Source organism: Megascapheus bottae, chromosome 8 (assembly GCF_031878675.1).
Source record: "Megascapheus bottae isolate mThoBot1 chromosome 8, mThoBot2.hap1, whole genome shotgun sequence".
Lineage (NCBI taxonomy): Eukaryota > Metazoa > Chordata > Mammalia > Rodentia > Geomyidae > Megascapheus > Megascapheus bottae.
The window spans coordinates 40,971,434-40,986,650 of record NC_143516.1 but is presented as its reverse complement, the minus strand read 5'-3'; the positions used below and the strand labels follow the sequence as shown (position 1 = coordinate 40,986,650).

At 38.0% G+C, this 15,217-nt stretch overlaps 1 protein-coding gene and 1 non-coding gene across 3 annotated transcripts in view; one reads left to right on the top strand and one right to left on the bottom strand.

Moving 5' to 3' along the window:
* Atg5 (autophagy related 5) overlaps positions 1-15,217 on the bottom strand; it is a 144,594-nt gene that overhangs the window by 91,326 nt on the left and 38,051 nt on the right. For both annotated transcript variants that reach the window (XM_090338362.1, XM_090338361.1), the window contains exons 5-6: positions 12,471-12,633; positions 3,012-3,106 (exon numbers count right to left, since the gene is read on the bottom strand). In XM_090338362.1, the coding sequence (XP_090194488.1) occupies positions 3,012-3,106; positions 12,471-12,633 (258 nt within the window). The remainder of the gene's footprint in view (positions 1-3,011; positions 3,107-12,470; positions 12,634-15,217) is intronic.
* On the top strand, positions 5,275-5,381 carry LOC150059860 (small nucleolar RNA U13). Its single transcript, XR_016536514.1, has one exon. It is a non-coding gene; the product is annotated as a small nucleolar RNA U13 (small nucleolar RNA).

Sequence of the window (15,217 nt, the reverse complement as noted above, 5' to 3'; positions counted from 1 at the left end):
GCCAGGAGTTTGGCCTAGTGGTAGAGTGCTTGCCTGGCATGTACAAAGCCCCGGGTTCAATTCCTTGGTGCCACCTACACAGAAAAGGCCAGAAGTGGTGTTGTGGCTCAAGTGGTAGCGTTCTACCGTTGAGAAAGCCCAAGTCTGGCCCTGAGTTCAAGCCCCAGGACTGGTGCGCGCACAACACACACACACGCGCACACACACACACGCACGCACACACGCACGCACGCACGCACACACGCACGCACGCACGCACGCACGCACGCACAGAATTCTCAAAGGAAGTAATTAAGCCTAAACAGATCTGACTAGCTGCTTAGTCAGTAAGGACATCCAAAACTTACTGTGTTGGGCTGCCACCTACAGGCTTCAATTTACCTACTTCTTTTTAAAGATGTACATTTTACATTAAACACATTACACCAAACAAACTATTCACTAGGACAAAGTCTGAAAACATCTATAGAACATAAGAAGTAAAATAGGGTTTGTCCATGGGAGGGTTTACACTGTTCACAGAGAAAATATATCTACTTCAGCAGAACTAACAATAGTGAAATGCTGTAAACTGACATGTACTGCATTATGCTTCTTGACATGATAGATCAAGACATGGAAATGACCAATACCTAATTTTCATTACAAAACATACTAATGGCTAAGGACTTCAAGGCCATTCTGTATTTATCTTCTCGAAAGGTAATCTTATATTAAATCATTATCTGCTTAGATATAGGTTCTAAATAAGACTTCGGTTATATTTCTGAAACACTTCCTCTCATTCATTAACCTCATTTCTAGAATACTGGCTCATACTGAAGCACCTGGATTTCAGGAACACAAACTTGAAACTCACACACCAAACCAAACTGTTATGTAAATGACAGAAACATGGTCTGTTTCCCTAGAGAGCTGAATGAATTTATCTTTTATCACTACAATTCTGTCATTTGTTTATAGAAATTTCAAGTCCATGATAACATATTACAGATGAACCAAACAGTTTTCCAATAACTGTATAGAATACCAGCAATCACATGCTTACAAATTTCCTATCAACTTTTGATTATTGTGTTTTGAAAACACTCTAAACTTTGATACTCCAGAACTAGGTCTGGATTTATTTCTTGAAATTTTCATTTATATGAACAAGTGCATATGACATAAATTCTTTGACCTTCAGTTTCCTCATACTTTAAGTTAGATGATTCCTATTGAGAAAAAGGGGTATATGCTGACTTATCAAAATGCTACATAACTATATTTGATAACATTTGATAACTATTTATAACATCTATAACTAACATCTATACCAATCAGAAATTAACAACTAAAATCTGATGTCACTTTTAGATTACACAATTACAAAAAATTAACATAAGACTCATTTTCCTTTGTTAGGGCATTCAAAATAGGAGAAATGAGGAAAGCTAGAAAATGATAAATTACTAAAAGGTACAGCTCTTAAACTTCTATAATATTTCCTCACAATTCACACTTAAACTTCTATAAGAATTTTAGATTTCTGTAAGAATTCAAATAAAAAAACAAAGTGGGAAGAGTATAGAGACAAGAGAAAAGTTATATTAGAACCAATGAAATTCTCAGGATCTCTGCTCCTTTGTTGAAGGAGAAACTGCCCAATTTCCTATACAAAGGAAAACATCAGGCAAGCAGGCAAAGCTGCTCAAAGACAATCTCAGTCTGCCAGCCAGGATTGTTCAAGCAACTTTTAAGAATTCTCTACTTTCTAATGGTAGAATTTTATTTAAAAGAAAAAACACTCTCTTGAGCTGGGCCAGGTAGCACATACCCGAATCCTAGCATTCGGGAGGCTGAGGCAGAAGTTTGAAGCTAACCTGTGCTACACAGCAAATTCCTGTCTCAAAACCAATCAAACCATTCTCAGCCATATGCCCACACTCAGTCCTCTGGCCACTACAGAACTTGCGATACTTATTAAAAAATAAAATACAGACTTTACAAAAACAATGTTCAACAAGAAACCTACTCACCACCTTACATATGTAACTGTAACTTCTCTGTACATTACATTGACAATACAATTAAAGAAAAAAAATCACATCACAAAACCCACTAAAATACATACTTTAAAACAAGATCGTGAAAAGAGCACTTATTTTCAGTATGGTATCAGAGTTGCTTTATTCAATCTCAGGTTAATGTTTATTAGACACATCAATTATTTTAATATTCTGTACATCTGTGATAGCCTTTAAAACTCTTCAAGTATTGACTCAGAGGTTACATATAAATTGTAACAAGTAGGTAAATCAGCAATCACAGAAAGTTACCATAATCAGTAGCAATTCTATGTGAGACAAATATTTTGTCACTGCAATGCCCAATTTGACCACCTCCAAAATGACAGTTTTGAAAACCCTAGTATTATTTGTTACTATGAGACCAAGAGTCTGAGGTTTTCAAAAATGAGTAATTTTCTCTGGACTTGGTGGCCCATGCTTGCACTTAGGAAATGGAGGCTGGAGTCTGAGCTCAGCAAACCCTATTTCCAAATAAAAACAGCAAACATAGGCCAGGAGTTTGGCCTAGTGGTTCGAGTGCTTGATAGCAAGCACAAATAGCTGGGTTTGATTCCTCAGTGCCACATACATAGAAAAAGCAGGAAGTGCTGCTGCGGCTCAAGTGGTAGAGCTCTAGCCTTGAGAAAGCCCAAGGGCAATGCTCAGGCCCAGAGTTCAAGCCCCAGGAATGGCAAAAACAAACAAACACACAAAAAGCAGAAAAAGTACTTTTTCGAAGTGCTATATCTGGCCGGGAGTTTGACCTAGTGGTAAGAGTGCTTGCCTAACATGCACCAAGACCCAAGTTCGATTCCTCAGTACCACACCTATAGAAAAAATGTTGGAAATGGTGTTGTGGCTCCAGCGGTACAGCTCTAGCCTTGAGAAAGCCCAAGGACAGTGCTCAGGTTCAGAGTTCAAGGATTAGCCCCCCTCCCCCCCCAAAAAAGTGCTATATCCTACCTGATATATTCTAAAGGGGATATAACGAAATCCATTTTCTTCTGCAGGATATTCCATGAGTTTCCGGTTGATGGCCCAAAACTGGTCAAATCTGTCTGAAATGATACAAATTACATTATTAAAAATGAATATTAAAGTAGATACCTAATATGAAGATATGAAGATCAAAACGTTTTCCTCATCGTTTATATAATTATTTTTATAAGTCATTTTCTTTTCTTATAAGACATTTTTTCTTAGAATCCCAAGTCCAGTGCCAGTGGTTCATGCCTGTAATCCTAGCTATTCAGGAATCTGAGGTTACCATTCACAGCCAGATCCAGCAGAAAAATCTGTGGGATTCTTATCTCTAATTAATGACCAGAAAACTGAAAGTGCTGATGTGTTAGCCTTTAGGAAAAGAAAAGAAAAAAGCTAGGGAGGGAGGGAGGGAGGAAGGGAGGGAGGGGATACATGACCATTATATAAAGCAAAGAGCACTAGGTGGTAAAAAGCTCCTGGATCTAATTCAAATGCTAACTTAAAACACATTTAGGGGCTGGGAGTTTGGCCAAGTGGAAGAGTGCTTGCCTAGCATGCACAAAGACCCAGGTTTGATTCCTTGGTACCACATACATAGAAAAGCCGGAAGTGGTGCTGTGGCTCATTCGGTAGAGCACTAGCCTTGAGGAAAAAGCCAAATGACAGCACTCAGGCCCTGATTTCAAGCCCCAGGACTGGCAAGGATAAATGAATAAATAAATAGATAAAAGAACCACACTTAAATGATACCAAGGTTAGCAAGAACCTGTATAAAAGGTGAAAAAAGATATATGCATGTAGCATAATTAATTAAGCATTAAAGAATTTTGAAAGAGATGTGGAATTGACGCAGCAAACTCTCAATTGCAGACCCCAAATTGACTGATCTTTTTTTTTTCCAATGGTTTAGGTTCACTAAAAAGTTACTAACATATAAATCTACACTACTATATAAGACTATAAATCTAAACTATTAAATTCCACAATTTAGTGGTTTTAAAAAAAGAATTCAGAGTTCAGAGCCATTTATAATATGTGGGTCACATAATCTATGGTATTTCCCACTTGCTTTCCAAACCTAGCCATGATGTTTTCAAAGCTCATTCTTGTTGCAGCATGTGTAAGAAACGTCATTTGTTTTTATGAAAAAAATAAGCATTTCATAGTAAGAAAACACAAGACTTTTATCTAGCAGCTTACACACATTTGCACATTCACTAAGAATATTAGTGTACACATTTCTGCAAGGAGGTACAGCTTTAATTCACTTGGGTAGTGCTGAGGAGTAAAACTGCTGGGTCATATGGCAACTCTGCTTAACTGCTATATAGCAACGATGTCTCCCAAAATGACTAAGCCAATTTCCATTCCCACCAGCAATGCAAGAAAGTTCTAATAGGGCCACATCACTGCCATCACTCTTTTTTTTTTCTTTTTTACTGCAGTCTTCTTGGTTGACATAAAGAAGTAACTAAACTATGGTTTTCATTTGCATTTTCCTAATGACTAATAATGCTATCTTCTCAAGTGCTTATTGGCATTTTTGTGCATCATCTTTGGAGAAATGTCTATCAAAACCTTTGTCTTTTATAATTGGTCCTTCTGGCTAGAGTTTGTAAGAATTCTTTTATATTCTGAATCTAATTCCCTTATCTGATTTGATAGTGGCACTTTCTCCTTTCCTATAACCTATATATTTAAAGCGACTTAATAGCTCACTCAGAATCCAAGATTATATTTATTTTTGCCAGCATGGTGGCTCATGTCGGTAACCCTAGCTACTCAGGAGGCTGAGATCTGAGGATCAAAACCAGCAGGGGCACAAAAAAACCTGAGAATCTTATCTCCAATTAACCGTTAGAACACAGAAAGTGGGGCTGAAGAGCTCAGGGACAAGGCCCAGGCCCAGAGGTAAGGCAGTATTCCTGAGCTAAAAAGCTCAGGCCAAGTTCTAGCCTCATGACCCTCCAAAAAAAAAAAAAAAGGAATATATTTATTTTGAACAAAAAATACTTTTTTCACTCAGAACTTTTAATTAATCTTTAGCAATAAGCAGTTCCAAAATTTCAGTTCATCTCAGTGTTAAAGCATATACTCTATTAGACTTGTTTCATTCATATCCAAGTTGCATTTACTAACACTATTTAGACATCAATTAAAAACTGGGATTAGTAAAATTGGGATTCTTGAGCCAGGCGTGGTGGCCATGCCTATAAATTCAACAATCAGAAGGCAGAGGCGGATCCTTTTCCAGTTCATAAGTATGATGAATGGGTTCTCATGTGCTTGTGTGACATGTGCCTCCCTCTAAACCTTCTTATGAGGTGGGCACACACTACCCATCTGATATGGGGGGGGGGGTGACAAAGGCAAGGTTATGGGAAACTCAAGGACTGCCCAAAACAGTCTCAAAAAAAGTAAAACAAGCAAACAACAGAAATTGGAATGCTCTACCCCTGAATTAAATAGCAAGGTAGCTACAAAGAAAAACCTTCTGATATGATGACTCACATATTGTAATTCTAGCTACTCAGAAGTTGAGATCTGAAGATTATGGTTCAAAGCCAGCTTGAACAGGAAAGTCTACTAAAAAGCCAGAAATGGAGCTGTGGTAAGTGGTAAAGCAACTAGCCTTAAATTAAAAAAACAAAGGAACAGTATCTAGGCCCCAAGTTCAAGCCCCAGGATTGGCATGTGCACACATATACAAATGCACAAATGCACACCTGTGCCCACACACACTTATCAAATAGCCATCTTTTTTGTTTTGCTTTCCCGCCAGGTTGTAGTGCTTAAATTCTTCACCTGGGCACCATCCCTAAGCTCTTCAGCTCAAGGCTACCACCTTCAGCCACAGTGCCACTTCTGGTTTTCGACTGGTTAATTGGAGATAAGTGTCTCACAGTCTTCAGTGCCCAGGCTGGCTTTGAACCACAATCCTCAGATCTCAGCCTCTTGAGTAGCTAGGATTACAGGTGTAAGCCACTGTGCCTAGCCAAATAGTCATCTTTCAAGGAGACAAAAAGTTCAAGAAGAGTTCTAATGCCTTCCACTGGCAATTTTGCTCAATAAAGCTGTTATGATAGAAGGAATATCTAATAGTACCTACAACTAGATTAGATGACACTGTAACAAAAAAATCATACTAATGGCAGCTTTAAGATACACATACAAGAGCCAGGAACATGGCCTAGTGGCAGAGTGTTTGCCTAGAATGCACACAGCCTAGATTCAATTCCTTGGTGTCACATACACAGAAAAACCAGAAGTGATGCTGTGGCTCAAGTGGTAGTGTGCTAATCTTGAGAAAGTCCAAGGAGGGCCAGGAGTTTGGCCTAGTGGTAGAGTGCTTGCCTAGCATGCACGACGACCAGGGTTTGATTCCTCGGTACCATATACATAGAAAAAAGCTGGAAATGGTGCTAAGGCTCAAGTGGTAGAGCTCAAGCTCTAGCCTTGAGAAAATCCAAGGACAGGGGTCAGGCCCTGAGCTCAAGCCCAGGACTGGCAAAAGAAGGGGGGCGGGGGAGAGCGCGCAAAGGACAGTTCCTAGGGCCTGAACTCAGGCCAAAAAAAAAAAAAGAAAGAAAGAAAAAGAAAAAGGATACGTATACAGTCAGTAGCTGCACTCAGTTTGTGTTTTGGCAGTTTTTATGACACAACAGTTATTTCTGGCAAGTTACTTAAATCCTGCTAAAAAAGGAGGAATGAGAGAAACTGAAGGTAGCTAAAGTCAATTTGAAAGAAAAAAAAAAATCAGGTGGACATTGGAGGCTCATACCTGAAATCCTAGCTACTCAGGAGGCTGAAATCTAACGATAGCAGTTTGAAGGCAGCCCCAGCAGAAATGTCCATGAATCTGTTATCTCCAGTTAACCAGCAAAAAGCCAGAAGTGGAGGTGTGGCTCAAGTGATTATTGTGCCAGACTGAGCAAAAAAGCTAACCAAGAGCTGGAAGTCCTGAGTTCAAGCCCCAGTACTGGAAGAAAAAAAAGAAATCTTTTAAGTGTGTGTGGTTACTGCTTAACAGTCCTTGAACTTAAGTCCTATGAGATTTTATAGCCTGTGCAGTCAACAACCACACAAATGAAAACAGAACAACTAATGAGAAATCTAGCCCTCTACCTCAGTATAATATCTATTCTTCTATAAACCAATAATAAAACTAAAAGACACAATGATAATATACTTGTCTAATATACAAGACTACAAAGGAATAAGGCTACTGCACTTATCTTTCATACCACCTTTCAAACCAAACTGTTTTCAAATTGTGCTGAATTGTTAACAATCACTATTTCTTTTCAGAAACTAGTTTAAAGTTAAAGCTGGGACACTGTAGCACCTGATGTAATCACAAAACACTGAAGGTAAAGGCAGAAGGATGAATTCCAGGCCAAGGTTAACAAAACACTGAGACCCTTTCTCAAAAATAAAATGGCAGACAGGAGTACACAAAGCCCTGGATTCGATTCCTTGATACCACATTCACAGAAAAAGCTAGAAGTGGTACTGTGGCTCAAGAGGTAGAACACTAGCCAGACAGTGTGCCCCCAGACCCTGAGTTTAAGCCCTAGGACTGGCCAAAAAATAAATTAATTAAATGGCATAGATCAAATAAATTAATTCAGGGCTGGGAATGTAGATTAATGGTAGAGTGCTTGTCTAGCATGCATGAAGCCTTAGGTTTGATACCTCAGTATCACAAAAACAGAAAAAGTCAGAAATGGCACTGTGGCTCAAGTGCTATAGCAAAAGCCTTGAACACAGAGAGACTCAAGAGATAGCTACAAGTCACTGAGTTCAAGCTAGAAAGAAAGAAAGAAAGAAAGAAAGAAAGAAAGAAAGAAAGAAAGAAAGAAAGAAAGAAAGAAAGAAAGAAAGAAAGAAAGAGAAAGAAAGGAGAGAGAGAGAGAGAGACAGAGAGACAGAGACAGAGAGACAGAGAGAGACAGAGAGAGACAGAGAGAGACAGAGAAGGAAAATAAATAAAAATAATAATTCAAAGTAAAACCAACTCGGGATCAAGATATGAGAAAGGGTATCAATGTTTGTGAAGTAATGCACCTTCTATCTGGTGAATATAATGTAACCCTTCTATTAATTACAATAAAAATATATGGAAAAAACATAACTAAAAATAAGTAAAATGCTAACAAAATTAGCAGTCAAACGTTGCCTTTATTTGCAAGTGCATGGAACTTAAGATTGCTACTATATTTCTTTAAAAAGCATGTACTCATAAAAATAGGGGATGAAAAGTAAGTCATTAGGTCAACAAAATTGCTTTATAAGGATTTCCTCAATTTTTGAGTTCATAAGAAAAACAATTTGACATTAAGTAGAAAATAGCCTGTACAAGTAGTGACAACTGCCTCAGAAATAAAAATGCTACTTTCTTTCTTGTGGCTGTTTTACAGAGAGGTTGAAAATTTTTATACCTAAAATGAAAGCCCACAACAAATCCTGAAAGGCACAGTATGTCTTAAATGAGTTTTCTTAGTTTCATAAGCTTTTTTTATTTCACCTCCAGAGAGCTTCAGAAATTAAAATTAGCATTTGAAAATATTCAAAACTTGTTGAAATTTCTGTTTAGTTGTTAGATTCTACAGGTGCAGAACTCAGTAAAATCACATTAGCATCTGTTGTTTCTTGATTATAACAAATTAACAATTCTACTACAGAAAGGTAAAGTATCACTAAAGCCACTAGCACGATATTCACTGCAGCACTATTTACCACAGCAATGATATGGAACCAACCCAGATGCCCCTCAGATGATTGTAGTACTTATACACAATGGAAAAGATGTGTGGTACTTATACACAATGGAAAATGCCATCGGAAAGAATGACACCGCCCCATTTTTAAGGAAATGGAAAGACTTGAAAAAAATCATATTAAGTAAAATAAGCCAGATCCAAAGGAACATAGGCTCAATGCCTTCCCACATTTGTAATAATTAGTACACATCTAGGACTCTCCTAGCAGAGGATTACAACAGCTCAAAACTTAGGTACATAGGTCATACAGGATGAGAGTAAATGAAAGGAACTCTAGGATATGGAAACAAGAGCTTTATCTTGTGATTGTTGTTTTTTTTCATATATTTTTTATTGTAATTAATAGAAGAGTTACATGATATTTGCCAGAGAGAAGGTGCATTAATTCACATACACTGATTCCCTTCCACCTGTCTTGGTCCCCATTTCCCTCCCCCCAACTCCCACCCCTCATCTTGTTTTTCCCCCTTCCCTATCCAATTTCAAATAACCAAATACAAATATAAATACAAAGTGAGATACTGTAACAATATGAGATAACCAAGGGACAACAAAAGAGATGAGAGATAACATAGTACGGATCTCTAGGTGATTGTTGTTTTTAATGCACTATGTCATTTCTCTTCTCTTTTTTTGCCCTTTGATTAATCTCATATTGTTACTGCATCTGATTTTGTTACCTGGTATATTGTATATATGTTTGTTTATTTGAAATAGGAAAGACAAGGGGGAAAACAAGATGATTGGGAGGGGGTGGGGAGAGGGAAATGGGGACAAAAACATGAGAAGGGGTATCAATGTGTGAGAAGTAATGCATCTACTACCTGGAGAATGTAACTGTGACCCCTCTATACATTACCCCAACAATAAAAAATGAAAATTAAAAAAATAAAGGTGAAATTCTTTGACTTCACACTAAGAAATTCTTTTGAGAATTTTTACAGATAAAATTCATAAATTCAAACAAGGCATTTCCACAACTATTTACCATTTTTTACTATTTATAAAAAGCTGTGCTGACATGAGAACTACAATAAAGGAATTGATATTTTTTTCTTTTGTTACTCTTTCCTATATAAAGAAAATAATTAATGTGAAACTACGTAAGTTTGAAACTAAACCGTACATCAGTGGATTAAGCCTGTAATCCTAGCTGTTCAGTAGGCTGAGATCTTAGGATCAGGTTTGAAGCTAGCCTGAACAACCAAGTCCTTTAGACTTTTATCTCTAAATAAACATCAAGTGCCAAAAGTGGAGATGTGGCTCAAGTAGTACAGCACTCAGCAACCAGGCTTGAGCAAGACGCTGTGGGACAGTGCACAGGCCCTGAGTTCAAGCCCCGGAACTGCCACCAAAAAGAAGGGAGGGGTAGGGAGACGAAGGAGAAGAAACTCCATATCACAGTGGTCAAATCTAAATAAGAAAAATGAGAAAACAGGGGGGGGGAGGGAAATGGGTACCAAGACATGTGAAAGGGTATCAATGTATGTGAATTAATGCACCTTCTATCTGGCAAATATCATGTAACCCTTTTACTAATTACAATAAAAAATTTAATAAAAAAAAAGAAAAATGAGAAAACATTTATGGTACATGGCACGATTTGTGCCCTTTGTACTACTGAAGTCACTCACCATAATGAAATTTAATACTACTTAATACAAATACTTCTTTGGCTTGGTACTAATGCACTTGTGACTATCATGAAGTTCAAGAACTTCCATTAAATTAAGTCTTCTGGCCAAATATCACAGACAGACAAATTAGTGGATGTCCTAATTTTGCATAATGGACTGGAAAAGACCATGCAAACTCAAATTCTGGTTTTGTTTTTGCCAGTCCTGGGGCTTGAACTCAAGGCCTGAGCCCTATCCTTGGTCTTTCTCAAGGCTGGAGCTCTACCACTTGAGCTACAACATCACTTCTGGCTTTTTCTATGTGTGTGGTACCAAGGAATCGAACCTGGGTACTCGTGCATGCTAGGCAAGCACTCTACCACTAGGCCAAACTTCCAGCCTGCAAACTCAAATTCTACAGAATTATCAATGGAGGATATTATGATTCAGTAATCTTTAATCTTTTTTCAAAACATTAAAAATTCATCTTATTTATAGTAAATAATAGTACTATAATGTCATTTGGGTAAATAAGGGACAAATAAAACCAGTATATTATTAGTGTGGTGTGATTTAAAACATTAGAAACAGAATTTAAAGTTTATTACTGTACAAAATACTAATAAATTTAAAACAGGAAAATATCTTCCCTATGCCAAAGTGAAGTGAAATATTTCAATGTTTAAATTTCTAGCATTTTTGTGATTTGTACTTTCACTGCCATGAAGTATCATCTGTAAGAGTTTCTTCACAGCAAGTAGTAAAAGCACCCCTTTCTGGGGGTTGATCTTTATCCCTCAGTCACAACTAATCTGCCGCTTTTAAATAATTCACCTTTACTGTTTTTCTGACTGCTAGGTCAGTATTCCCAAAGTCAGCTATGTTTACATTACCATATATTCTAATGCTATTACTGTTAGCTGTATTTTCGTATTTATGTTTCTTCTTTTCTTCTCATTGTTTTGATGGTACCAGACTAAGGACCTGGGCATTGTCTCTTCTTACATTTAATGCTCACACTCTACCACATGAGCCATGGCTCTACTAACAACTTTTTGCTGGTTAATCGAAAATAACAGTACCACAGATTTTCCTACTGTAGCTAGCTACAAAACTGTGATCCTCAAATCTCAGCCTCCTGAACTGCTAGGAATACAGATGTGAGCTACCAACAACCCAGTCTTTTTTCCAATCATCTGTTTTTACAAAATGTCACTGGGCATGGTTGCTCATGCCTAAAATCCTAGCTACTCAGGAGGCTGAGATCTGAGGATTCCAGATCAAAGCCAATCCGGGCACTAAAGAACCTAAGACTCTTTATCTCCAATAAATCACTAGAAAGAGGGAAGTGGGACTGTGGCTCAGGGGAAGAGTTAAGGGAAAATGCCCAAGCCCAGGGGTAGGGCCATAGCCTTGAGCTGAAAAGTTCAGGGACAGTGCCGAGGCCCAGAGTTCAAGCCCCAAGACGCACAAAAAAATAAATAAAATACCAACTGAAACAAGCAACACATCTGTGGATAACATGAATGGCGTCTACATAACAGACTGTTAACAACGGTACTAAGATGTGGTATGATGTACTCATGACCACTAACACATGTTGTAATGTCATGCTTCCTGGACTGATGAGCAATAAAACTGCATAATATAAATATAGTTAACATATTACAGCAACTGAAGTCTGAACTGTACAATGGGGGAAGCTAAACACAAGTTCATGTTGCTTTAAGTTCTGGGATAAGTAAATAGAAAATGCACTAGATTGATATATATATATATATATATATATATACACATACATATATATGTTATTTTATATGTGCATATATATACACACACATATACGTATACATATATGTGTGTGTATATTTTCCCTTATATGATAAGGGATAATAAAAAAAAGTACCTAATGTGCTTATTTGGTTACAGAGGATAAAATTAACTTCTGACATCTATTTTTAAATGTGTAAATTACTTAGAGTTAGTTTTATTGTATTTTATAAAGATAGTATTATGACATTATACATTGCAATAGTTACCATTTTGTAGTCCCATCCAAAGTTGCTTGTGATCTTTTTTCTGCATTTCATTAATTACTTGACTTTTATGCTTTAGAGCATCAGCTTCTTTCATACAAGACATAAAATGAGCTTCAATTACATCTTTAGATGGACAGTGCAGAAGGTCCTTCTCTGGAAAACTCTATCAAAGGAAAAAATGTTAGAGTATACATATTACAAAATTAGCTACTCCCATATTTATTCCAAACCATCTTTTACCATAAATTTTTTATATATTTTTTATTCTAATTAATAGAAGGGTTACATTATATTTGCCAGATAAAATGTGCATTAATTCACATACATGTCTCATGTCTTGGTCCCCATTTCCCTCTCCCCTACCCCCGCCCCTCATCTTGTTTTCCCCCCTTCCCTATCCAATTTCAAAAAATCAAATACAAACATATCCAATATATCAGATAACAAAGTGAGATACTGTAACAATATGAGATAACCAAGGGACAGCAAAAGAGATGAGGATAACATAGTACATTAAGGACAACAATCACTCATTATATGGCTTTTGTTTCTATATCTTACAGGTCCTTTCATTTAGTGTCATACTATATGGCCTTATGTATCTAGGTTTTGCTCTATTGCAAATCTCTGCTAGGAGAGCCCAAGGTTTCTACTGATTATGGCAAATGAGGGAAACCATTGAGCCTATGTTCCTTTGAGTCTGGCTTACTTCACTTAATATGCTTTTTTCTGAGTCTTTCCATTTCCTAACTAATAACAACAGATGCTAGAGGGGATGTGGCCAGGAGGGATCACTACTACACTGTTGGTGAGAGTGCAAACTCGTTCAACCACTATGGAAAGCAGTATGGCAGTTCCTCAAGAGACTAAACATAGAGCTCCCCTATGACCCAGCAATTCCACTACTAGGCATTTACCCAATTGTCTAGAAACAAGGACATACTAAATCCACTAGCACAACTATGTTCATTGCAGCACTATTTACCATAGCAAAGATATGGAACCAACCCAGATGTCCCTCAGTTGATAAGTAGATCAACAAGATGTGGTATTTGTACACAATGGAATTCTGTGTGGCTGTCAGAAAGAATGACATCGCCCCATAAATATTTTTTAACTAAACTATTCAAAAACCAGAAGGGGCACTGTGGCTCAAGTGGCAGAGTGGCCTTTAACACAAAGAGGCTCAGGACAGCACCCAAGCCCAATTTCAAGCACCAGGTGTGGAAGGAAAAAAACAAACAAAAAAAAGATTATTACTTATTTGGCGTAATTTGTATTTTTTTTTGCTAGTCCTAGGACTTGAACTCAGGGCCTGGGCACTGTCCTTGAACACTTTTTGCTGAAGGCTAGTGTCCTGTCACTCGAGCCATAGCACCAACTTACAGCTTTTTCTGAGTGTGTGGTACTGAGGAATCGAAACCAGGGCTTTGTGCGTGCTAGGCAAGCACTCTACCATTAGAGTGGTAGGGTGGGGCCACTGGCCCCCAAGAGACTATACCAACAGAATTGTTTCATTGAGACAGGGATATTGATTTAGTTATGTTTTTGTTGGTCATGGGACTTGAACTCTGGGCCTAGTCATTGTCCCTGAGCTCATCAGCTCAAGGCTACCGCCCTACCCCTTGAGCCACAGTGCCACTTCCAGTTTTCTGATGGGTAAATGGAGATAAGAGTCTCATGGGCTTTGTAGTGCCGAACTGAATTTGAACCAGGATCCTCAGATCTCAGCCTCCTGAGTACCTAGGATTACAGGTGTGAGCCACCACATCCAGCTAATTTTTGTTTAAATACAAGATCGCACTATATAGACCAGTTCCTGGATTTGGAACTCACTTGACTGGCCTTGATCTCATAAGCTCTTTTCGTAGCATACCAAATGATGGAGTTATAGGCATGCATCAATCACCACAATTTAGCCATTCCAAAGTATTTGAAAGGACATGGAATGGAACTCTTAGACACTGATTGTGCATATCTTAAAGGATACAAATACTTATAAAACACAATCTACCGCAGTACTCTCCAGCTAGGTTTTTATCTAGAAGAAATGAAAGGGGTTGTGAATGTGGCTTAATGGTAGAGTACTTGCATAGCATGTATGAAGTCTTAGGTTCAATTCTTCAGTACCATGTGCTCAGAAAAACCTGGAAGTGGTCTGTGGCTCAAGTGCCAGGCTGCTACCCTTGAGCAAAAGAAGCTCAGAGATAGTGCTAGGGCCCTGAGTTCAAGATGGAGGACTGGCAAAAAATAAAATGAATAAAATAAATGATATCATATGCCTAAAGATTTGCACTATAGGTTCTGGAGAGTGGCCTAGTGGTAACATGCTCGCCTAGCATTCACAAAGTCATGGATTTGATTCCCCAGAACCACATACACAGATAAAAAAAAAGTCAGAAACAGTGCTGTGGCTCAAGTGGCAAAGTGCTAGCCTTGAGTAAAAAAGTGTTCAAGGACAGTTCAAGCCCCTGGACTGGCAAATAATGATAATAGCAGGGTGAGATGGCTCACACCTGTAATCCAGCTACTCAGGAGGCTGAGATCTGAGGATCAAGGTTCAGAGCCAGCTAGGGCACAAAAGGACCTGAGACTTTTACCTCCAATTAACCTCTAGAAAACGGGAAGTGAGGCTTGGCTCAAGGGTAGGGCAGTAGCCTTGGCTGAATAGCTCAGGGACAATGCCCAGGCCAAAGATCAAGCCATGACCCTCCAAAAAAAAAAAATAATAATAATAATGACAATGT